Source organism: Mustelus asterias, chromosome 5 (assembly GCF_964213995.1).
Source record: "Mustelus asterias chromosome 5, sMusAst1.hap1.1, whole genome shotgun sequence".
NCBI lineage: Eukaryota > Metazoa > Chordata > Chondrichthyes > Carcharhiniformes > Triakidae > Mustelus > Mustelus asterias.
In genome coordinates, this window is record NC_135805.1 from 9,239,974 (window position 1) to 9,264,746 (window position 24,773).

At 47.1% G+C, this 24,773-nt stretch overlaps 1 protein-coding gene across 1 annotated transcript in view; it reads left to right on the plus strand.

Moving 5' to 3' along the window:
* Window positions 1-24,773, plus strand: part of LOC144493945 (dynein axonemal heavy chain 8-like) — a 1,745,965-nt gene that overhangs the window by 972,603 nt on the left and 748,589 nt on the right. Inside the window, exon 35 of the mRNA XM_078213522.1 lies at window positions 16,473-16,535. Within this exon, the coding sequence (XP_078069648.1) occupies window positions 16,473-16,535 (63 nt within the window). The remainder of the gene's footprint in view (window positions 1-16,472; window positions 16,536-24,773) is intronic.

Consider the following 24,773-nt stretch of genomic DNA (forward strand, 5'->3'; position numbering starts at 1 on the left):
CCCTCTGTCTCCTGTGGCCAAGCCAGTTTTCTACCCACCTAGCCACCTCTCATTGTATCCCATGAGCCTTAACCTTCTTAACCAACCTGCCATGTGGGACTTTGTCAAATGCCTTACTGAAATCCACATAGACGACATCCACGGCCCTTCCTTCGTCAACCGTTTTTGTCACTTCCTCAAAAAACTCCACCAAATTTGTAAGGCACGACCTCCCTCTTACAAAACCATGCTGTCTGTCACTAATGAGATTGTTCTGTTCTAAATGCGCATACATCCTGTCTCTAAGAATCCTCTCCAACAACTTCCCTACCATGGACATCAAGCTCACTGACCTATAATTAATCGGGTTATCCCTGCTACCCTTCTTAAATAACGGGACCACATTTGCTATCCTCCAATCCTCAGGGACCTCACCTGTGTCCAATGAAGAGACAAAAATTTCCGTCAGAGGCCCAGCAATTACATCTTTTGTCTCCCTAAGCAGTCTAGGATAGATGCCATCAGGCCCTGGGGATTTGTCAGTTTTAATGTTACCTAAAAAACCTAACACTTCCTCCCTTGTCATGGAGATTCTCTCTAACGGGTCAACACCTCCCTCTGAGACACTCCCAGTCAACAAGTCTCTCTCCTTTGTGAATACCGATGCAAAGTATTCATTTAGGATCTCCCCTATTCCCTTGGGTTGTAAGCATAATTCCCCTCCTTTGTCCCTGAGAGGTCCGACTTTTTCCCTGACAACTCTTTTGTTCCTAACATATGAATAAAATGCCTTAGGATTCTCCTTAATCCTATCTGCCAAGAACATTTCGTGACCTCTTTTTTCCCTTCTAACTCCCTGTTTGAGTTCTTTCCTACTCTCTCTGTATTCCTCCAGAGCTCCATCTGTTTTCAGTTGCCTGGACCTAACGTACGCCTCTCTTTTCTTTTTGATCAGATCCTCAATTTCCCTGGTTATCCTTGGCTCTCGAATCCTACCTTTCCTATTCTTCCTTTTTACAGGCACATGCCTGTCCTGCAGCCTTATCAACTGTTCCTTAAAAGACTCCCACATGCCAGACGTGGACTTACCCCTGAACAGCCTCTCCCAATCAACGGCCACCAATTCCTGCCTAATCTGGCTATAGTTAGCCTTCCCCCAATTTAGCACCCCACCCTCAGGACAACACTCGTCCTTGTCCATTACTATCCTAAAGTTAACAGAGTTGTGGTCACTATTTGCCACATGTTCCCCTACCGAAACTTTGACGACCTGACCGGGCTCATTTCCCAGAACTAGATCCAGTGTAGCCCCTTTCTAGTTGGGCTATCTACATACTGTTCCAAAGAACCTTCCAGTACGCATTTTACAAATTCCTCCCCGTCCAGACCCCCAGCCCTAAGCACTTTCCAGTCTATACCAGGGAAATTGAAGTCTCCCACTACAACAAGCCTATTTTTTCTGCACATATCCAGAATCTCCTGACATATCCATTCCTCCACTTCCCATAGGCTGTTGGGGGCCTGTAGTATACCCCCAGCATAGTGATTGCACCTTTCCTGTTTCTGAGCTCCACCCACAGCAACTCATTACATGACCCCTCTAAATTGTCCACCCTCTGCACCGCTGTAATATGCTCCCTAACTAATACTGCTACTCCCCCACCTTTTTTAGCCCCTCCTCTGTCTCGCCTAAAACACTTATACCCCGGAATATTCAGCTGCCAGTCCTGTCCTTCTTTTAACCATGTCTCCGTCACCGCAACCACATCCAAATTCCGCGTAAGCATTAAGGCCCTAAGTTCGTCTGTCTTACCTGTTACGCTCCTCGCATTGAAGCAGATGCACTCCAGACCTCCAGATCCACTGAGGTCATCCTGCTCCAGAATGCTCTTCTTCTTAGCTAGCTTTGCCCTGGCCCCCAGCTCGACCCTAGCCTCAGTACTTACTGACCTACTGTTTTGATCCCCACCCCCCTGCCACACTAGTTTAAACCCTGCCGAAACACTCTAGCAAAACTCCCAGCCAGGATATTTGTGCCCTTCCAGTTAAGGTGTAACCCATCCTTTCCGTACAGGTGCCATCCTCTCATGAAGACTTCCCAATGATCTATGAATTTGAAACCCTCCCTCTTGCACCAGTCCTTTAGCCACGTGTCCAATTGTAGAATCTCCCTGTTCCTGGCCTCACTAGCACTCGGCACTGGGAGCAGTCCAGAGATTGCTACCCTAGAGGCCTTATTTTTTAGCCTAGTACCCATCTCCCTGAATTGCTCTCGTATGACCCCATCTTTCTACCTACGTCATTTTCACCAATGTGTACAATTACATCTGTTTGATTACCTTCCCTTTTTAATATGCTTAATATGCAAATGGAATGTTGGCCTTTATCGTGAGAGGGATGGAGTATAAAAGCAGGGAGATCATGCTGCAACTGTACAGGGTACTGGTGAAGCTGCACATAGAGTACTGTGTACAATTTTGGTTCCCTTATTTAAGAAAGGATATATTAGCTTTGGAGGGGGTACAGAGAAGTTTCACCAGGTTGATTCCGGAGATGAGGGGGTTAGCTTATGAGGAGAGATTGAGTAGACTGAGCCTGTAGTCATTGGAGTTTAGAAGGTTGAGGGGAGATCTTATAGAGATATATAAGATAATGAAGGAGCTCAACAGGGTAGAAGCAGCGAGGTTATTTCCACTTACAATGGAAACAAGAACTAGGGGGCATAGCCTCAAAATATGGGGGAGTCAATTTAGAACAGAGTTGAGGAGGAACTTCTTCTCCCAGAGGGTAGTGAATCTTTGGAATACTCTGCCCAATGAAGCAGTAGAGGCTACCTTGTTAAATGTGTTTAAGTCACAGATGGATAGATTTTTAACCATTAAGGGAATTAAGGGTTATGGGGAGCGGGCGGGTAAGTGGAACTGAACCCACTATCAGATCAGCCATGATCTTATTGAATGGCGGAGCAGGCTTGAGGGGCTAGATGGCCTACTCCTGCTCCTATTTCTTATGTTCTTATGTTCTTATAAAGTTATATCAAAGACTTTGGGGTATAATTTATCTCGGACATTCATATTGTAGCAAACAAAATGTATCACAGGTCTGAGAGGGAAGAGAGCAAATGTTCCTCTGCTGTGCACATTGCCACCACATTGAAGCTTCTATCCCATTACATTCCACAAGGTTGGTCTGCAAGTTATTTTGGTAAATCAATACCACAGAAATATACCATGACTATGTGGGTTTTATCTGCCTAATGCGAGACAAACAAGAATATACGACAAAACTTAAGACTGCATAAAGCTGATTCTTGTCTCCCTTGAAGTTAAAGAAGCTTCATGTGATACGAGAATGTGTGAGTCAAGCTATTAATTAAAGGGCAGTGTTTTTTTGAGGAATGATCGGAACATTTGATTCAACGTGACAATTTCACAATACTTTCAACAAGTTTAAACTCCACAAGCTATAAAAAAGGCAAAGCTGGACTATTCTAAAACAATGCTTTTGTAGGTGTGTTTTTATATCAAGAAAGTGTGGTTCAAGATAATTAAGCTAAATTTGACCAATTCATCACCCCACCTTTCAGCATTTTTAAATGTACATTAAGCATTATGGAGCAATTTGGAATATATCAGGCAACATTGTGACTCAACTGAAAAATATGACACAAAATCCCGCTGATGCTTCTGAATGAGAAATCCTAAAAATCAATGGAAGTCTTTTGCAGTTTCTGGAAGATAATCACAATGCAGTTCTCCCTCCAAGCAAATGGGGCTCATATTAGTCCAGATTGCTTCCCGTCGTGGTTCTGTTGGTGATTACTGTCCCTACAAATTGTCTGAGCCGTCTTTTCCTCTCCTCCTGCGGGCATCTTACAATTGCAACTCTCTCTTTGTGTTGTTCTTTTGCCCCTTGATTTTTTAATATAGCTACTGTGACTACACCCCTTTCTCATGCTTGTTTTCAGTTTGACCCATCATGGTTAGTTTTAGCCTCCTCAAATTCTGCGAGGGCAAATATCTCAGCTATCCTGTCACCAATTGGGTTTGCTGTCTCTCATTATGTGTCAACTTGGCCTGGATGAAGATGAAAGAAAGACACATGATCAGAAGGGATGGATCAGAATTTGGGTTAAATGCATGTCTCTTGTGTGTGGTGAGCCCTCCCAGAAGGCCAGAGCATTTTTAAGAAACAGCGATGGTTTTAAATAATCTATATTTGTATTTTTGGGTGTTAGAAATAAGAAATAGCTTTAGAACAAAGAACAAAGAAAAGTACAGCACAGGGTCAGACCCCTTGGCCCTCCAGGCCTGTGCCAATCATGATACTCTAACTTAACTGAAAAAACCTTCTGTTCTTACTCGGTCTCTATCCCTCTATTCCCTCCCTTATACATGTACCCATCCAGATGTCTCTTAAATATTGCTAATGTGCCTGCTTCCACCACCTCCTCTGGCAGTGCATTCCAGGCACCCACCACTCTCTGCCTGAAAAACTTCCCCTGTACATCTTCACAGAATCACAGAAACTCTACAGTGCAGAAGGAGGCCATTCGGCCCATTAAGTCTGCACCGACCACGATCCCTCCCAGCCCCTATCCCCATAGCCCCATATGTTTACCCTGCTGGAACCTTGATACTAAGTGGCAATTTAGAATGGCCAATCAACCTAACCCACACATCTTTGGACTGTGAGAGGAAACCGGAACACCCGGAGGAAACCCACGTAGACACGGGCAGAATGTGCAAACTCCACATAGACAGTGACCCAAGCTGGACCCAAGTGCACCAAGCATGCATCCAACGGTCGGACTCTCGGAGCAACACTGGCTGCATCTTCGGGACCATCTGCGCCCTCCCTGAAGATCCACAGACCCCATTACAAAGTGACATTCTTAAACCGGACATTGCGGATATTATGAACTAGTTGAGGCTCCTGCAGTCTCACTATATGTATGTTTTACGTTTCCTACAACACGGGCCCCCACGACCACAGCGCTCAAAATCTTACCCTGCCCCTTGCAAAGCAAGGGGCCGGAGGGAGGACTGGTGCTGTGGAACAAGGGGGAAATTGTGTACGACAATGTAAGACACGAGGTCGTGCCTGTTCTGATCGATATCTCAGGAATCCAGGTGACGGGCTACTGTTCAGAACAGACACAAAATATGTATCAAATGTTGGGTGGGGAAACCATAAAGTGGGCCATAGATGCAATGGGAGCAACACACTATAGAGACAACACGCACACACACAGAAACAAAAGGGACATAGTTAACAACATCTTCACAGGAATAAACACAGGATCCACAGTGGTCAACTCTATTGACATACAGGGCCTCAATGATAAGATCGGACAATTAAAGGGGGTGATGAAAGATATCCTGCCGCGGTCACTAGACCAACAGGCCGAGCAGGCTCTCTTAGGGGAGGAGGGCACCCATACCCAACTAGATGGGATCACAATATTGGAAGCGCATGCCCGTACCATTAACCGCCTCATAGATAGAGAGAGAGAGAACACGGCCCGGGTACAACAGGGACAGCTGTGCCATGCGTATGGTCTGTTGATGATAGCCCAATTACAACATAATTTGGACCAGGTGCACAGGGGGGGAGGTGCCCGACTGGATTGACAGCGCCCAGCTAGCACAACTCGCAGATCAGAAGGGGGTGCTGGATAACTGGACCCTGAAAGGAATGACGTGGGTGTATCCAGTAATCCCCGACTGCGAGGTTAGCGAGGGCACAGGAGTAGGGATGGTCCTATTGATTCCGATAGTTACACCAGACTCGGGACCATTCCCCATCTTCCAGATCGAGAACATTGGCGTTGTCAGGGGCAATACCTCCCTCTGCTACCACCTAACCGAAGTCATGGCCATCTCAAGGCATGGCGTGATGTCAAGCGCCTCCCTCTCGGGATGCAAACAAAGGGGAGAGATAACCATTTGCCCTCACCCACTGGGACAAGGAGAGGCAGCTGAATGTGGGTTTAATCAAACACAGGGCTGTACTCTAGAAATCATACCGACAGATTCACACTTTGCCCGGGCAGGATATGGAGGACGAGGCAAGTACTGCGTAGCCACAACAAAGACATCCTTTGTATATAACGGGCTGACATGTCCGATCCTGATGCGCGACAATCAAGCACGAGGTACAAGGCTTCAGCTATTGAAGGCTTTTATTAGCAAACAATGGAACTAACTAACACGAGTACACCAATTCAGACTGGAGGGGTCCCGCCTGAGCAGAGGGTCTTATACCTCTCCCCAGGAGGCGGGGCCCGACCGGGATGTGCCATAACAACATCTACCACAGGTAAACACCCTAACCCAACAACATTATACAACCCCCACAGTGGCAACACCCTAACCCAACAGTAACATAGGAACAACCCCACAGTGGTAACCAATGATGGTTCACCACATTCACCCCTCCTTTAAAAACAAAGACCGGCGGGGTGCGAAAACAGGTCACATATATACAAAATTCACAAGTCCAGACGGTCTGGAGGACCGCACCGTCGCTGTGATCTCCTCAACACCGGTTGCGACACCGGAGCAGGTGCTTGCGGTGGCGTTCTCTCCAAAACAGCGTCCGGCTGTCCCCTCGAGGACTCCCGGGCCGGTTGACCCTGGTGAGGCGATGGTGCAGGGGATCCTGGAACCTTCTGTGGTGGCGCCGATCTCCGAGTCTCAGGCAAGCTGTACATGGGAGTATAACTGTTATGCACTGGTCCCAGTGCTGACCGCGCCACGTCTGGGGAAGAAATAAGTGATAGGGGATTCGTGACAGGGGGTGTGGGAGCGACAGGAGTTGCTACGTCCCCTGCGGGCGCCAGGTCTCGAATCGAGACTGTGTCCTCTCGCCCGTCAGGATATGCCACATAGGCATACTGAGGGTTGGCGTGGAGGAGTTGGACCGGTTCGACCAAGGGGTCGGACTTGCAGGCCCTCACATGTCGCCGCAGAAGGACGGGTCCTGGGTACGTCAACCAGGCTGGTAAGGAGATCCCCGAGGACGACTTCCGAGGGAATGAGAACATCCTCTCGTGGGGAGTAGCATTGGTTGCCGTACACAGGAGGGAGCGAATGGAATGAAGCGCATTTGGAAGGACCTCCTGCCAACGGGAGACTGGAAGGCCCCTGGATTTCAGCGCCAGTAGGACAGCCTTCCAGACTGCAGCATTCTCCCTCTCCACCTGTCCGTTACCCCTAGGGTTGTAGCTCGTGGTTCTACTAGAGGCAATCCCGAATGAGAGCAGGAATTGCCTCAAGTCGTTACTCATGAACGACGAGCCCCTGTCGCTATGTATGTAGCAGGGGTACCCGAACAGGGTAAAAAGATCACTGAATGCCTTAATCACTGTGGCAGTCGACGTGTCCGCACAGGGGACAACAAACGGGAACCGGGAGTATTCATCTATTATATTGAGAAAATAGACATTCCGGTCCGTTGAGGGAAGGGGGCCCTTAAAATCCACACTCAGCCTCTTGAAGGGGCGAGTGGCCTTGACCAATTGTGCCCGGTCCGGTCGATAAAAGTGCGGTTTGCATTCCGCGCAAATCCGACAGCTTCTTGTTACTGACCTGACATCCTCCACCGAGTAGGGCAGGTTGCGGGCTTTTACGAAGTGGTAGAGTCGGGTGACTCCAGGATGGCACAGGTCATTGTGGAGGGCCTTCAAGCGGTCCTCCTGCATGATGGCGCATGTTCCGCGCGAGAGGGCATCCGAGGGCTCATTGAGCTTCCCTGGACGATACATAATATCGTAATTATAGGTGGAGAGCTCAATTCTCCACCGCAAGATCTTATCATTCTTGATCTTGCCCCTCTGCGTGTTACTGAACATAAACGCCACGGATCGTTGATCCGTGATCAGGGTGAACCGCTTCCCCGCCAGGTAATGGCGCCAGTGTCTGATGGCCTCCACAATGGCCTGAGCCTCCTTCTCCACCGCTGATTGCCGAATTACGGGGCCTTGAAGGGTGCGGGAAAAAAACGCGACGGGCCTGCCTGCCTGGTTTAGTGTGGCGGCCAGGGCGAAATCAGATGCATCACTTTCCACCTGAAAAGGGATGGATTCATCCACCGCGTGCATCGTGGCTTTTGCAATGTCGCTTTTCAAAGCCTTGAAGGCCAATTGGGCCTCCGGCGTGAGTGGGAAGGTCGTGGACTTGATGAGCGGACGGGCTTTGTCCGCGTAGTTGGGGACCCACTGCGCATAATACGAAAAGAAGCCGAGGCATCTCCTCAGTGCTTTTGTGCTAGCGGGCAAGGGAAGTTCAGTAAGGGGGCGCATACGGTCTGGATCAGGGCCGATGACCCCGTTTTCCACCACGTATCCAAGGATAGCTAACCTGCGCGTACGGAATACGCACTTCTCCCTGTTATAGGTCAGATTCAGGCGAGATGCAGTGCGCAGAAAGTTTTGGAGATTCGTGTCATGGTCCTGCTGGTCATGGCTGCAGATGGTGACGTTATCCAGGTACGGGAAGGTAGCCCGCAACCCGTTCTGGTCCACCATTCGGTCCATAGCACGCTGGAAGACCGAGACCCCATTGGTGACACCAAATGGAACCCTAAGAAACTGGTATAGACGACCATCCGCCTCAAAAGCCGTGTATTGTTGGTCCTCTGGGCGGATGGGGAGTTGATGGTAGGCGGACTTAAGGTCTATGGTGGAGAACACCCGGTACTGCGCAATCTAATTGACCATATCAGATATGCGCGGGAGAGGATACGCATCCAGCTGCGTATAACGGTTAATGGTCTGACTGTAGTCGATGACCATCCGAGGTTTGTTCCCGCTTTTAACCACCACGACCTGCGCTCTCCACGGACTAGCACTGGCCTGTATGATCCCTTCTTTGAGGAGCCGCTGAACCTCAGATCTGATAAAGATCCGGTCTTCAGCGCTGTAACGCCTACTCTTAGTAGCGATGGGCTTGCAGCCTGGTACCAGATTCTTAAATAAAGAAGGTGTGGTGATTTTTAGTGTGGAGAGATTGCATGCGGGGCGCTTTGGGCAATTTGGAGGCTGCGGCTGATTCCCTACTGCCAGTGAAGGGAGTGGCCCACCGTACTGTAGGATCACACTCTTCATGTGGACAATAAAGTTTAGTCCGAGGAGAATTGGCGCACAAAGGTGCGGTAACACAAGGAGCCTGCATCGCTCGTACATTGTGCCCTGCACCTCTAGGGTTACCATACAACGTCCTTGGATCGGTACAGACCGGGACCGTGATGCCATGGAAATTGTCTGTTTGGCAGGTAGAACCCGGAGTCCACACCTTTTTGCAGTGTCAGGGTGAATAAAACTCTCGGTGCTCCCACTGTCAAACAGACAATACACAGTACGACCATTTACCTTGATGTTCATCATGGAACTGTCAAGCCTGTGATGCTTTGTCTGGTCCAGAGAGATCGACGCCACCGTTGGCCCCTGGGCGTCACTGCATGCAGCCGAGGTTGACACTGAGGACCCCTGCCGGTCGCTCCTAGTCGTCTGTAGTAACAGCTGCAGAGGCTGCCAGGTAGTCTTCGAAACACTTCCACCAGTGGTCGAAGGTGTTAGCGGCACCGACCGCACGTGGGTCCAGCGTCAGACGCTCTGGTTTTAGTATTTGTTCCATACTCCCTTTACTGTCGAGAGTTTTATGTTTGCTAATAAAATTGATGCGCGACAATCAAGCACGAGGTACAAGGCTTCAGCTATTGAAGGCTTTTATTAGCAAACAATGGAACTAACTAACACGAGTACACCAATTCAGACTGGAGGGGTCCCGCCTGAGCAGAGGGTCTTATACCTCTCCCCAGGAGGCGGGGCCCGACCGGGATGTGCCATAACAACATCTACCACAGGTAAACACCCGAACCCAACAACATTATACAACCCCCACAGTGGCAACACCCTAACCCAACAGTAACATAGGAACAACCCCACAGTGGTAACCAACGATGGTTCACCACAGATCCCCAGCCCAAACTTTTGCTTCACCTCTCGCAGACCAGTCACCATTGGCCAGGCCCACATCACCAACATTCGAAGCAGGCAGACTCTGACACTTAATGCCACGGACCCACTGAGAGATGACCTCAAATACTACCGAGAGCCAGAACAGGCTCCCATCCCACACCTAGCCGAAGTGCTGAGGGAGCTCCGCCTCAAAGTGGGACACTCCGTTCGGCTGTACCACCAATTACAGTCACACATCAAAACCCTAGAGCATGACACAGAGTCAGCCCATGTTTGGGCACAGAGGGTATGGGACTGGGGCCTAAACGTAAACATTCACCCCTGGATCCGGATAATCTCACATGTACGAGTCACTATCCAACTTATACTCGCAATATCTTGGGGAATAGTGACGTGTTATACATACCGCCAACACAAGAAAATCAAAGCACGAAGAAAACTAATCAGAACGATTGGCGAGGTGGGGCGACTGACAAATCGGGAGGATTTCTCCCGCGTACACCTAATTTGACAAACCTCGGGGCTCCCCTAAACTGCATGACTGCAGCGTGCAAATGCAGGGAGCACCGGACACAAAATATGTTAAAGGGGAAAATCGGTCTGAGGGAGGCGAGACAAGTCCGCTCCCGACCGACAGGGGGGAACTGTTAGCGGACAACAAATTTATGAAGTTACGTATATAATATGAAACAGGCCAAACTGCAGTCAGAACCTCTCCATTAAAGATTAAAAGGGACAGATCCAGACAAACAGGCAAAGGCATGCATTTAAAATGCAAACAAGGTCTAACACACAAAAGGGGGCCACACAGGGTGGCACCAAAGGAAACTCATCAAATCAAATCAGCACCACTGACCTAATCAAGTGATATCAGGAAGCCCACTTAGCCTCAAAAGACTTCCTGAGATCAGCCAAACACCCATTGATAAACCCATCGGACAGAAACGATTACCATACCTAAACATTGATACTCTACTTAAAACATCAAACAGAATGGCCAGAGTCAAATACTGTAAACAAAACATTAACATTTGAATCATACAACGTGTCAAAGTTGGAGTATAACTGTAGCCCATTGCGGCAGGCTTTCAGAGTGCTTTCGGGACAGTGCTGTTTGTATGTCCTGATTGCACCTCCGTCGACGTTAATAAAGCTGTACCGCTGTTGAACCTGACTCTGAGTCCGAAGTGGTCGTGTTCGCCCACTCGCGCTAACACACCTTATCGAATGCCTCCTGGAAATCTAAATATACCTCATCCACCTGTTCCCCTCTGTCAACCGCACTCGTTATATCCTCTAAAAATTCCAGTAAATTGGTCAAACATGACTTTCCCTTCATGAATCCATGCTGCGTCTGCTTGATCGAACCATTTTTTTCCAGGTGTGCTGCTATTTCTTCTTTAATGATGGATTCCAGCAATTTCTCAACTACGGACGTTAAGCTAACCGGCCTGTAGTTACCCGCCTTTTGTCTACCTCCTTTTTTAAACAGTGGCGTCACATTTGCTGTTTTCCAATCAGCTGGCACTTCCCCAGAGTCCAGCGAATTTTGATAAATTACAACCAACGCATCCGCTATTACTTCTGCCATTTCTTTCAGTACCCTGGGATGCATTCCATCTGGGCCCGGGGACTTGTCTACCTTTAGTCCCATTAGCCTACCAAGCTCTACCTCTTTAGTAATAGTAATCGTTTTAAGGACCTCACCCCCTGCAGTCCCACGACCATCAATTTTCGGTAAGCTATTTGTGTCCTCTACCGTGAAGACCGACACACAAAACTTGTTTAAGGCCTCGGCCATTTCCTCGTTTCCCATTATTAAATCCCCCTTCTCGTCTTCTAAGGGCCCAACATTTACTTTCGCTACTCTTTTCCTTTTTATATATTTGTAAAAACTTTTACTATCAGTTTTTATATTTTGTGCTAGTTTAGTTTCATAATGTATCTTTCCTTTCTTTGTCGTTTTCTTAGTAGTTCTTTGTTGTTTTTTAAAGCTTTCCCAATCTTCTAATTCCCCACTAGTTTTGGCCATTCTGTACGCATCGGCTTTTAATTTAATACTCTCCTTTATTTCCTTAGTTAACCACGGCTGGTTATCCCTTTTCTTACATTCCTTTTTTATCACAGGAATATATTTTTGCTGAGTACTGAGAAAAATCTCCTTAAAAATCCGCCACTGTTGCTCAGCTGTCCCACCAACTAGTCTGCGCTCCCAGTCTACATTAGCCAATTCTGCCCTCATCCTATTGCACTCCCCACTGTTCAAGCAGAGGACACTGGTTTGGGACCCTACTTTCTGTCCCTCCATCTGTATTAGAAATTCAACCATATTGTGATCACTCATTCCAAGAGGATCCCTCACAAGAAGACCATTAATTTTACCTGTCTCATTACACAGGACCAGATCCAAGATAGCTCGCTCCCTCGTAGGTTCTGTAACATACTGTTCGAGGAAACTATCCCAACAGCATTCTAAGAACTCTTCCTCAAGTTCACCGCGTCCGACTTGAGTCAACCAATCAATATGCAGGTTAAAATCCCCCATGATTATTGCTGTTCCGTTTTTGCGCGCATCCACTATTTGCTTGTTTATAGCCCGACCCACCTCAAAGTTAGTATTTAGGGGCCTATAGACCACGCCCACCAGTGACTTTCTCCCCTTACTATTCCTTATCTCCACCCACAACGATTCCACATTATGCTCCTTGGAGCCTATATCATCTCTCACTACCGACCTGATGTTATCCTTAATTAACAGAGCTACCCCACCTCCTTTTCCTTCCTGTCTATCCTTCCGAATTGTCTGATACCCCTGGATATTCAGTTCCCAGTCCTGGTCACCCTGCAACCACGTTTCTGTAATGGCCACTGGATCATACCCATTTGTACTGATTTGTGTCATCAACTCATTCACTTTGTTTCGAATGCTACGTGCATTCAGGTAAAGTGTCTTTATGCTAGCCTTTATATGGACCCGATTTGTTAGTGCATTCTTTTGATTGCACGCTCTGTCCCTACCTGTTGCAAACTGGTTATCCTTCCCCAGACCATCTCCTTGCACTGCGTTGACCACCTCCCTTCTTGTGTTTGTCACCTTTTTTACTCTGCCTGAGCCCTTGACTCCTTTAACTAGATGAATGTCCTCATCATTAACCTTCACTTGTACCCTCTCCTTTACCTTTGATTTTGTAATTACCCATACCCCTGAACCCTCCCCCCACTGTTTAGTTTAAAGCCCTATTTACAGCCCTGGTTATACGATTCGCCAGGACTCTGGTCCCAGCACGATCCAGATGAAGACCATCCCATCGGAACAGGTCCCATCTTCCCCAATACTGGTGCCAATGTCCCATGAATTCAAACCCATTGCTCCCACACCAAACTTTGAGTCACGCATTTACCTCCTTAATCTTATTGACCCTGCGCCAATTCGCTTGTGGCTCAGGTAGTAATCCAGAGATTACCACCTTGTTGGTTCTGTTTTTTAATTTGGCTCCTAGCTTTTCATACTCCCTCTGCAGAACCTCTGTTCCTGTTCTGCCTATATCGTTGGCACCTATGTGGACCACTACAACTGGATTGTTACCCTCCCACTCCAAGTTCCTCTGCAGCCCAGATGAGATATCCTGGACCCGAGCACCAGGCAGGCAACACAACCTTCGGGATTCTTGATCCTGTTCACAAAGAACAGTGTCAATACCCCTAATTACACTATCCCCAATTACCACTACATTTCTTTTTTCTTCCCCCACCTGAATGGCTCCCTGTACCATGGTGGCGTGGGCAGTTTGCTCGTCCTCCTTGCAGTCCCCGTTCCAGACCACACTGGGAGCAAGAATTTCAAACCTGTTGTACAGATTCAGGGACTGAGGCTCTTGCAACTCTACCTTCTGGATCCCAATTCCTGCCTCACTCGCAGCCACACCCTCTTGTCCCTGACCCCCAGCTGAATTTATTAGTCTAAGGGGTGTTACTGCCTCCTGAAACACAGTGTCCAGGTAACTCTCCCCCTCCCTGATATGTCGCAGTGTCTGAAGCTCAGATTCCAGCTCATCAACCCTGAGCCGGAGTTCCTCAAGCAACCAACACTTACTGCAGACATGCTCACTGGGAACCACAGTGGGGTCCACCAGCTCCCACATCATGCAGAAACAACACATCACGTGACCCTCCATCACAATTACCTGGTTTAAGTTATTACAAAGTAAGAACTAGTCCTACCTTGCCTCGCCCGTTTCTGCCTAAGCCCGATGAGCCAAAGCCCTTTAGCTCTCACTCTGCTCCCTGCCCGCAAACGAAGCTGCCCGCTGGATAGTGCGGCCTGCCTTTTAAACTTTACATGCTAAAAAACCCTTCCCAGCTCACCCCGCGGCCCACTTCCGCTTTACTTTTAAAGTAACGTTAACAAAAAACAAAGCCCGCAAAAAACTAAAAATTAGCCAGTCGCCTACCTTCACTCTCCCGCCACAAATCAATCCTCCTCTCAGCTTGTTCCGACGAACAGGTTTGTCAAATATAATTTCTCTTTGCAAATTCATAAGGAATCCCTCTGCTCCCCCTCTGCGTCTGGATCCTGAACTTCCTAAGTCACAGACCACAATCAGTAAGGATAGGCACCTCCTCCACGATCCTCCTCAACACCGGTGCCCCACAAGGCTGTGTTCTCAGCCCCATACTGTGCTCCTTGTACACCTATGACTATGTGGCCAAATTCCCTTCCAATTTGATTTTGCAGTTTGCTGACGACACCACCGTAGTGGGACAGATCCCAAACAATGACAAGACAGAGTACAGGAATGAGATGGAGTATCTGGTGAACTGGTGCGGCGACAATAATCTCTCCCTCAACGTCAACAAAACGAAGGGGATTGTCATCAACTTCAGGAAGCGTAAAGGAGAACATGCCGCTGTCTACATCAATGGGGACAAAGTAGAAAGGGTCACGAGCTTCAAGTTTTTAGGTGTCCAGATCACCAACAACCTGTCCTGGTCCCCCCATGCCGACACTATAGTTAAGAAAGCCCACCAACGCTTCTACTTTCTCAGAAGACTAAGGAAATTTGGCATGTCTGCTATGACTCTTACCAACTTTTACAGATGCACCAAAGAAAGCATTCTTTCTGGTTGTATCACAGCTTGGTATGGCTCCTGCTCTGTCCAAGACCGCAAGAAACTACAAAAAGTCGTGAATGTAGCCCAATCCATCACGCAAACCAGCCTCCCATCCATTGGCTCTGTCTACACTTCCCACTGCCTCGACAAAGCAGCCAGCATAATTAAGGACCTCATGCACACCGGACATTCTCTCTTCCACCTTTTTCCGTCGGGAAAAAGATACAAAAGTCTGAGGTCACGTACCAACCGACTCAAGAACAGCTTCTTCCCTGCTGCTGTCAGACTTTTGAATGGACCTACCTTGCATTAAGTTGATCTTTCTCTACACCCTAGCTATGACTGTAACACTACATTCTGTACTCTCTCATTTGCTTCTCTATGAACGGTATAGTGCGCAAGAAACAATACTTTTCACTTTATGCGAATACATGTGACAATAATAAATCAAATCAAATCAAAAAGGATTTTGCCTAACCAGATCATTATTAACTAAGTGTCCAGTTTTAAAATTTAATTATTAGTGTCACAAGTAGGCTTACATTAACACTGCAATGAAGTTACTGCAAAAATACTGCCACAGTCCAGCACCTGTTCGGATACACTGAGGAAGAATTTAGCATGGCCAATGCACCTAACCAGCATGTCTTTCAGATTTGGGAGGAAACCAGAGCACCCAAAGGAAACACACGCAGACACAGGGAGAATGTGCCGACTCGAATCGACCCTGGGTCCCTGGCGCTGTGAGGCAGCAGTGCGAATCACTGTGCCACCATGCCACTCCGTTATCACATCTTTCACAATTATATTCCCAACTACTGACGTCTCGGCTAAAGGCTCTTGTTCCATTTTCTCCCTCCCTTTTTTCTTAAATAGTGGAGTTACATTTGCCAACTTCCAAACTGCAGGCACAGTTCCAGAATCTATAGGATTTTGAAAGATAATCACCAATGCATCCACAATCTCTGCAACCACCTCTTTCAACATTTTGGGGTGGAGATCATCAGGTTACAGGTATTTATCAACTTTTAGTCCCATTAATTTTTCCAATAATACTTTTTAACGAATAATGTGGGCCGAGAATTGCTTGCTCAGTTACATGAGGACACATGGCAGAATCCCTTGGCCCTCGGTAAACGAGGGACAGCTGCTGCCGTCAACTTTAGAGCCAAAGAATTACTTCCTATAACTGTGTTACATGAACAAATTGTTTCACTTGTAAGATAATCACTAACTTTTATCTTTACCTTGCTAAATAGAAGGTATTAAATACAGTTTTTGATGTGACTGGTAACATCATCTGTATCGTTTGCTTGTTGTTTATATATTAAATTAAAGATGGTTCTTTCTATTTATTCAGAAAATTCTGTGAACATAATATTTCATTATGTTGTTTTAGGAAGGTCCTATGGTTTCAGGTATTCAACCTGCAGAGGCCAGCACCAGATTACAGATCTTTCAGGTAACAGTTCATTTTACTAACAGCGAAGAAACCTCAAAATGCATTTTTAATATTTGTGCATGATTGTTAATTTGCTGAATAGTCTTGCTGTATAAGTTAATGGAGCTAAAGGTAGACAAGTCTGGTCCTGATGGAATGCATCCCAGGGTACTAAAAGAGATGGCGGGAGAAATAGCAAATGCACTAGTGGTAATTTACCAAAATTCGCTGGACTCTGGGGTGGTTCCCGCAGATTGGAAAACAACAAGTATGACGCTACTATTCAAAAAGGAGGTAGACAAAAGGCGTGTAACTATAGGTTGGTTAGCCTAACTTCTGTAGAATGGAAAATGCTTGAATCTATCATCAAGGAAGAAATAGCGAGACATCTGGATATAAATTGTCCCATTGGTAAGACGCAGCATGGGTTCATGAAGGAAAGGTCATGTTTGACTAATTTGGTGCAATTCTTTGAGAACATTACATGTGTAGTGGACAATGGGGAACCTGTGGATGTGGTGTATCTGGATTTCCAGAAGGCATTTGACAAGGTGCCGTAACAAAGACTGATACAAAAGATAAAGGTGCACAGTGTTACGGGTAATGCATTAGCATGGATAGAGGATTGGTTAACTAACAGAAAGCAAAGAGTGGAGGTAAATGGGTGTTTTTCTGGTTGGCGATCAGTGACTAGTGGTGTGCCTCAGGGATCAGTGTTGGGACATCAATTGTTTACGATTTACATAGATGATTGGAGTTGGGGACCAAGTGCAGTGTATCAAAATTCGCAGATGACACTAAGATGAGTGGCTGAGCAAAGTGTGCAGAGGATGCTGAAAGTCTGCAAAGGGATACAGATAGTCGAAGTGAGTGGGGGAGGGTCTGGCAGATGGAGTACAATGTTGGTAAATGTGAGGTCATCGATTTCGGTAGGAATAACAGCAAAATGGACTATTATTTAAATGGTAAAAAATTGCAGCATGCTGCTGTGCAGAGGGACCTGGGTATCCTTGTACAAGAATCACAAGGAGTTGGTTTGCAGGTGCAGCAGGTAATTAAGAAGGCAAATGGAATTTTGTCCTTCATTTGCGAGTGCAGTTCGGGGGGGTTTAAACTAGTATGGCAGGGGGGTGGGGATCAAAATATTAGGTCTATAAGTGTAGAGGCCGGGGACGAGCTTGGGGCTGGGACAAGGCTGGCAAAGAAAAAGAGCACTCTGGGGGAGGATGACCTCACTGGGCCTGGAGGTCTGGAGTGCTTATACTTCAATGCAAGGAGCGAAGCAGGTAAGACAGACGAACTTAGGGCCTTAATGCTCACGAGGAATTTGGATGTGGTTGCGGTGACAGAGACTTGGTTGAAAGAGGGACAGGACTGGCAGCTGAATATTCCGGGGTACAAGTGTTTTAGGCGAGACAGAGGAGGGGCCAAAAGAGGTGGGGGAGTAGCAGTATTAGTTGGAGAGCATATTACAGCGGTGCAGAGGGAGGACAATTCAGAGGGGTCGTGTAACGAGTCACTGGGTGGAGCTTAGAAACAGGAAGGGCGCAGTCACTATGTTGGGGGTATACTACAGGCCCCCCAACAGCCCAAGGGAAGTGGAAGAACAGATATGTCAGGAGATACTGGATAGGTGCAGGAAAAATAGGATTGTTGTAGTGGGAGACTTCAATTTTCCTGGTATAGACTGGAAATCGCTGAGAGCTGGGACTCTGAATGGGGAGGAATTTGTAAAATGCGTACAGGAGGATTCTTTGGAACAATATGTAGATAGCCCGACTAGAGAGGGGGCTATACTGGACCTAGTACTGGGGAATGAGCCCGGTCAGGTTTTCAAAGTTTTGGTAGGGGAACATGTAGCAAATAGTGACCACAATTCTGTTAGCTTTAGGATAGTGATGGAAAAGGATGAGTGGTGTCCCAAGGGTAAAGTGTTGGATTGGGGGAAGGCTAACTTTAGTGGGATTAGGCAGAAATTGGCAGCTCTTGATTGGGAGAGGCTGTTTGAGGGTAAATCCACATCTGGCATGTGGGAGTCTTTTAAGGAACAGTTGTTAGGGCTGCAGGACAGGCATGTGCCTGTAAAAAAGAAGGATAGGAAGGGTTGGATTCGAGAACCGTGGATAACCAGGGAAATTGAGGGACTGGTCAAAAAGAAAAGAGAGGCGTATGTTAGGTCCAGGCAGCTAAAAATGGAGGGAGCTCTGGAAGAGTACAAAGAAAGTAGGAAAGAACTCAAACGGGGAATTAGAAGGGCAAAAAGGGGTCACGAAATGTCCTTGGCAGACAGGATTAAGGAGAATCCCAAGGCATTTTATTCATACGTCAGGAACAAAAGGGTTGTCAGGGAAAAAATCGGACCTCTCAGGGACAAAAGTGGGGAATTATGCTTGGAGCCCAAAGAAGTAGGGGAGATCCTAAATGAATACTTTGCGTCGGTATTCACAAAGGAGAGGTATGTGATGACTGGGAGTGTCTCGGAGGGGAGTGTTGAACCGTTGGAGAAAATCTCCATTACAAGGGAGGAAGTGTTAGGTTTGTTAGAGAATATAAAGACTGACAAATCCCCAGGGCCTGATGGAATCTATCCAAGGCTGCTCAGGGAGACGAGAGATGAAATCGCTGGGCCTCTGACGCAAATCTTTGTCTCGTCACTGGACGCAGGTAAGGTCCCAGAGGATTGGAGGATAGCTAATGTGGTCCCGTTATTTAAGAAGGGTAGGAAGGATAACCCGGGTAATTATAGGTCGGTGAGCTTGACGTCCGTGGTGGGGAAGTTGTTGGAGAAGATTCTTAGAGATAGGATGTATGCGTATTTAGAAAGGAATAAACTCATTAACGATAGTCAGCATGGTTTTGTGAGAGGGAGGTCATGCCTCACTAACCTGGTGGAGTTTTTTGAAGAAGTGACCAGAATGATTGACGAGGGTAGGGCCGTGGATGTCGTCTATATGGACTTTAGTAAAGCGTTTGACAAAGTCCCTCATGGTAGGCTGGTGAAAAAGGTAGGATCTCATGGGATAAAGGGGGAGGTGGCTAGATGGGTGGAGAACTGGCTTGGTCACAGAAGACAGAGGGTGGTAGTGGAAGGGTCTTTTTCCGGCTGGAGGCCTGTGACTAGTGGTGTTCCGCAGGGCTCTGTATTGGGACCTCTGCTGTTTGTGATTTATATAAACGATCTGGAAGAAGGTGTAACTGGGGTGATCAGTAAGTTTGCGGACGACACAAAATTGGCAGGACTTGCAGATAGTGAGGAGCATTGTCAGAAGCTACAGAAGGATATAGATAGGCTGGAAATTTGGGCAAAGAAATGGCAGATGGAGTTCAATCCTGATAAATGCGAAGTGATGCATTTTGGTAGAAATAATGTAGGGAGGAGCTATACGATAAATGGCAGAACCATAAAGGGTGTAGATACGCAGAGGGATCTGGGTGTGCAAGTCCACAGATCCTTGAAGGTGACGTCACAGGTGGAGAAGGTGGTGAAGAAGGCATATGGCATGCTTGCCTTTATAGGACGGGGCATAGAGTATAAAAGTTGGGGTCTGATGTTGCAGATGTATAGAACGTTGGTTTGGCCGCATTTGGAATACTGCGTCCAGTTCTGGTCGCCACACTACCAGAAGGACGTGGAGGCTTTGGAGAGAGTACAGAGGAGGTTTATCAGGATGTTGCCTGGTATGGAAGGGCTTAGTTATGAGGAGAGATTGGGTAAACTGGGGTTGTTCTCCCTGGAAAGACGGAGGATGAGGGGAGACTTAATAGAGGCGTATAAAATTATGAAAGGCATAGATAGGGTGAACGGTGGGAAGCTTTTCCTCAGGTCGGTGGTGACGTTCATGAGGGGTCATAGGTTCACGGTGAAGGCGGGGAGGTTTAACACAGATATCAGAAGGACATATTTTACACAGAGGGTGGTGGGGGCCTGGAATGCGCTGCCGGGCAAGGTGGTGGAGGCGGACACACTGGGAACGTTTAAGACTTATCTAGATAGCCATATGAACCGAGTGGGAATGGAGGGATACAAAAGAATGGTCTAGTTTGGACCAGGGAGCGGCACGGACTTGGAGGGCCGAAGGGCCTGTTCCTGTGCTGTATTGTTCTTTGTTCTTTGTTCTGCGAGAGGGATGGAGTTTAAATACAGCGAGATTATGTTGCAGCTGTATAAGGTGCTGGTGAGGCCACACCTGAAGTACTGTATACAGTTTTGGTCTCCTTACTTGAGAAAGGATATACTAGCACTGGAAGGGGTGCAGAGGAGATTCATTAGGTTGATTCTGGAGTTGAGACGGTTGGCTTATGAGGAGAGACTGAGTAGACTGGAGCTATACTCATTGGAGTTCAGAAGAATGAGGGGAGATCTTATAGAAACATATAGATTATGAAGGGAATAGATAAGATAGAAGCAGGGAAGTTGGTTCCATTGGCAGGTGAAACGAGAACTAGGGGGCATGGCCTCAAAATAAGGGGAAGCAAATTTAGGACTGAGTTGAGGAGGAACTTCTTCACACAAAGGGTTGTGAATCTGTGGAATTCCCTGCCCATTGAGGCTCATTGAATGTTTTTAAGGCAAGGAGAGATAAAGTTTTGAATAGTAAAGGAATTAAGGGTTATGGTGAGTGGGCAGGTATGTGGAGCTGAGTCCACGAAAAGATCAGCCATGATCTTATTGAATGACGGAGCATGCTCGAGGGGCCAGATAGCCTTCTCCGAGTTCTTATGTTCTTATAGAAACATAGAAACATAGAAAACTACAGCACAAAACAGGCCCTTCGGCACCACAAGTTGTGCCGAACATATCCCTACCTTTTAGGCCTACCTATAACCCTCCATCCTATTAAGTCCCATGTACTCATCCAGGAGTCTCTTAAAAGACCCTATTGAGTTTGCCTCCACCACCACTGACGGCAGCCGATTCCACTCACCCACCACCCTCTGTGTGAAAAACTTCCCCCGAACATTTCCCCTGTACCTACCCCCCAGCACCTTAAACCTGTGCCCTCTCATAGCAGCCATTTCCACCCTGGGAAAAAGCCTCTGAGAGTCCACCCAATCTATGCCTCTCAACATCTTATCTACCTCTGTTAGGTCTCCTCTTATCCTACGTCTCTCCAAGGAGAAAAGACCGAGTTCCCTCAGCCTATCCTCATAAGGCATGCCACTCAATCCAGGCAACATCCTTGTAAATCTCCTCTGCACCCTTTCAATCTTTTCCACATCCTTCCTGTAATGAGGCGACCAGAACTGAGCACAGTGCTCCAAGTGGGGTCTGACGAGGGTCTTATGTAGCTGCATCATTATCCCCGGACTCCTAAACTCAATCCCTCGATTGATAAAGGCCAGCACACCATACGCCTTCTTAACCACCTCCTCCACCTGTGGGGCCGATTTTAGAGTCCTATGGACCCGGACCCCAAGGGCCTTCTGATCCTCTACCGTCCTCAGAGTCTTTCCCTTTATATTGTACTCCTTCATCCCATTCGACCTGCCAAAATGGACCACTACGCATTTATCTGGGTTGAAGTCCATCTGCCACTTCTCTGCCCAGTCTTGCATCCTATCTATGTCCCTCTGTAACTTCTGACATCCCTCCAGACTATCCACAACCCAACCAACCTTCGTGTCATCAGCAAACTTACCAACCCATCCCTCCACTTCCTCATCCAGGTCATTTATGTTCTTATATATATTGTCCCTTTGGGGAAGGAAATCTGCCGTCCTTCCTTGGTCTGGCCTACATGTGACTCCAAAGCCACAGCAATGTGGTTGACTCTCAACTGCCCTCCAAGGGCAACTAGGGATGGGCAATAAATGCTGGCCAGCCAGCGATGCCCATGTCCCACGACTGAATAAAAAACAAATTGTGCAGTGTTGTGAGTTTTCGCCTGAATGATGGAGTTTAATTTAGACAAATGCGAGGTGATGCATTTTGGTAGATTGAACCAGGGCGGCACTTGCTCAATTAATGGTAGAGTGTTGGGAGAGCTATAGAACAAAAAGATCTTGAGGTACAGTTTCATAGCTCCTTTTAAGCAGTGTCACAGATGGACAGAGTGGTGAAGAAGGCATTTAGCACGCTTGGTTTCATTGGTCAAGACATTGAATACAGGAGTTGGGATGTCTTATTGAAGTTGTACAAGACATTGGTAAGGCCACACATGGAATATTGTGTACAGTTCTGGTCACCCTATTATAGAAAAGATATTATGAAACTAAAAAGAGTGCAGAAAAGATTTACTAGGATGCTCCCTGGACTTGATGGTTTGAATTATAAGGAGAGGCTGGATAGACTAGGACTTTTTTCCCTGGAGCATAGGAGACTTAGGGGTGATCTTATAGAGGTCTGTAAAATAATGAGGGGCATGCATAGATCAATTAGATAGTCAGCATCTTTTCCCAAAGGTAGGGGAGTCTAAAACTATAGGGCATAGATTTGAAGTGAGAGGGGAGAGATACAAAAGGTCCAGAAAGGCAATATTTTCACACAGCTGAGTGTCTGGAACAAGCTGCCAGAGATAGTATTAAAGGTACAATTTTGTCTTTTAAAAAGCATTTTAGACAGTTACATGGATAAGAAGGGTATCGAGGGATTTGGGCCAAACGTGGGCAATTGGAACTAGATTGGTGGTTAAAAAAATGGCAGCATGGGCAAGTTGCGCCGAAGGGCCTGTTTTCATCCTCTAAACCTTCATGACTCTATGACTCCATGATGAAATCCATAAAGTAAACTTTCTTCCAACTAATAATCCGGAGAGCTTTTGTTACAAGATCAGGATCAGAGGCCAGTAAGTGCTGCTCTGACTTCACTGTGAGTGCTGCCTGGCCATGAGAGTGAGTGGAAACAGGGAGTTAGGTGAAACAGGCAGCAGAGGCTACGAGGGAGAGCACTGATTAGTAAGTAGTGGCTCAGGTTGGTAAGGCTTTCCAACCTTTGTCACTTTTTATAGTTTGAAACTACGCATTACGGTTTAAATCAGTAAGGGCTGGAATTGGTTGGATCAGGACAAGGAAAGAAGGGCTTAATTAGTGCTAAATTTAATAACTATTTATTTTGAAGTAATTGATTAATTAACATTAGTGCTCTAACTGTGAGATGTGGGAGGTCCGTAACGCTTCCAGCGTTCCGGATGGCTACATCTGCAGGAAGTACATCCAATGGCACATCCTCATAGACCGTGTGGTTCAGTTGGAGCCACAGTTGGATGCACTTAGGAGCAGGCAGGTGATAGAAAGCATCATAGACAGGAGTTGCAGAGACATGGCTACACCCAAGGCGCAGGCAGATAGATGGGTGACCGCCAGAAAGAGCAGGCAGTCAGTGCAGGAATTCCCTGTGGCTGTCCCCCTCTCTAACAGGTATACCGCTTTGGATACTGTTGAGGGGGGGGGAATGGCCTAGAGGGGAAAAATAACAGCAGTGGCCAGTGCAGTGGCACCATGGCTGGCTCTGTTGTTCAGCAGGGAGGGTCAAAGTGCAGAAGGGCAATAGTTATCGGGGACTCCATAGTCAGAGGCACAGATAGGCACTTCTGTGGTCGTGAAAGAGACTCCAGGATGGTGTGTTGCCTCCCTGGTGTCAGGGTCCGGGATGTCACTGAACGGCTGCAGGGCATCCTGAAGGGGAGGGTGATAAGCCAGAGGTCATGGTACATGTTGGTACCAATGACATAGGTAGAAAGAGGGATGAGGTCTTGCACCAAATAATTCAGGGAGTTAGGCAATGGACTAAGGAACAAGACCTCTCGGGTTGTAATCTCTTGATTACTGCCGGTGCCACAAGCGAGTGAGTACAGAAATATGAGAATAGCTTAAGGGTTCGAGCAGGAAGAAGATTTTTAGATTCCTGGACCACTGAGACCATTTTCGGGGAAGGTGGGACCTGTACAAGCGGGAAGGTCTACATCTGAACCACAGTGGAACTAACATCCTTGCTGGTGGATCTGCCAGTGCTGTTGGGAAGTGTTTAAACTAGTTTGGCAGGCGGAGGGGACCCAGACTGTCAGCAAAATAGGACACAGAATAACATAGAAAAGTAGTCAGGCCAGAAGGAATACAGTAGTGAAAGTTTCAAGAGAGTAAGGTAAGGCTGGAAGGCCTCTCCTTTAATGCCAGGAGTATTAAAGCTAAAACAAATGAGTTAAGGGCAAGGATTGACACCTGTAATTATGATATAATAGCCATCACAGAGACATGATTAAGTGAGGGGCAGGATTGGCAGCTCAACGTCCCGGGATATAGAATCTTCAGGTGAGTTAGAGG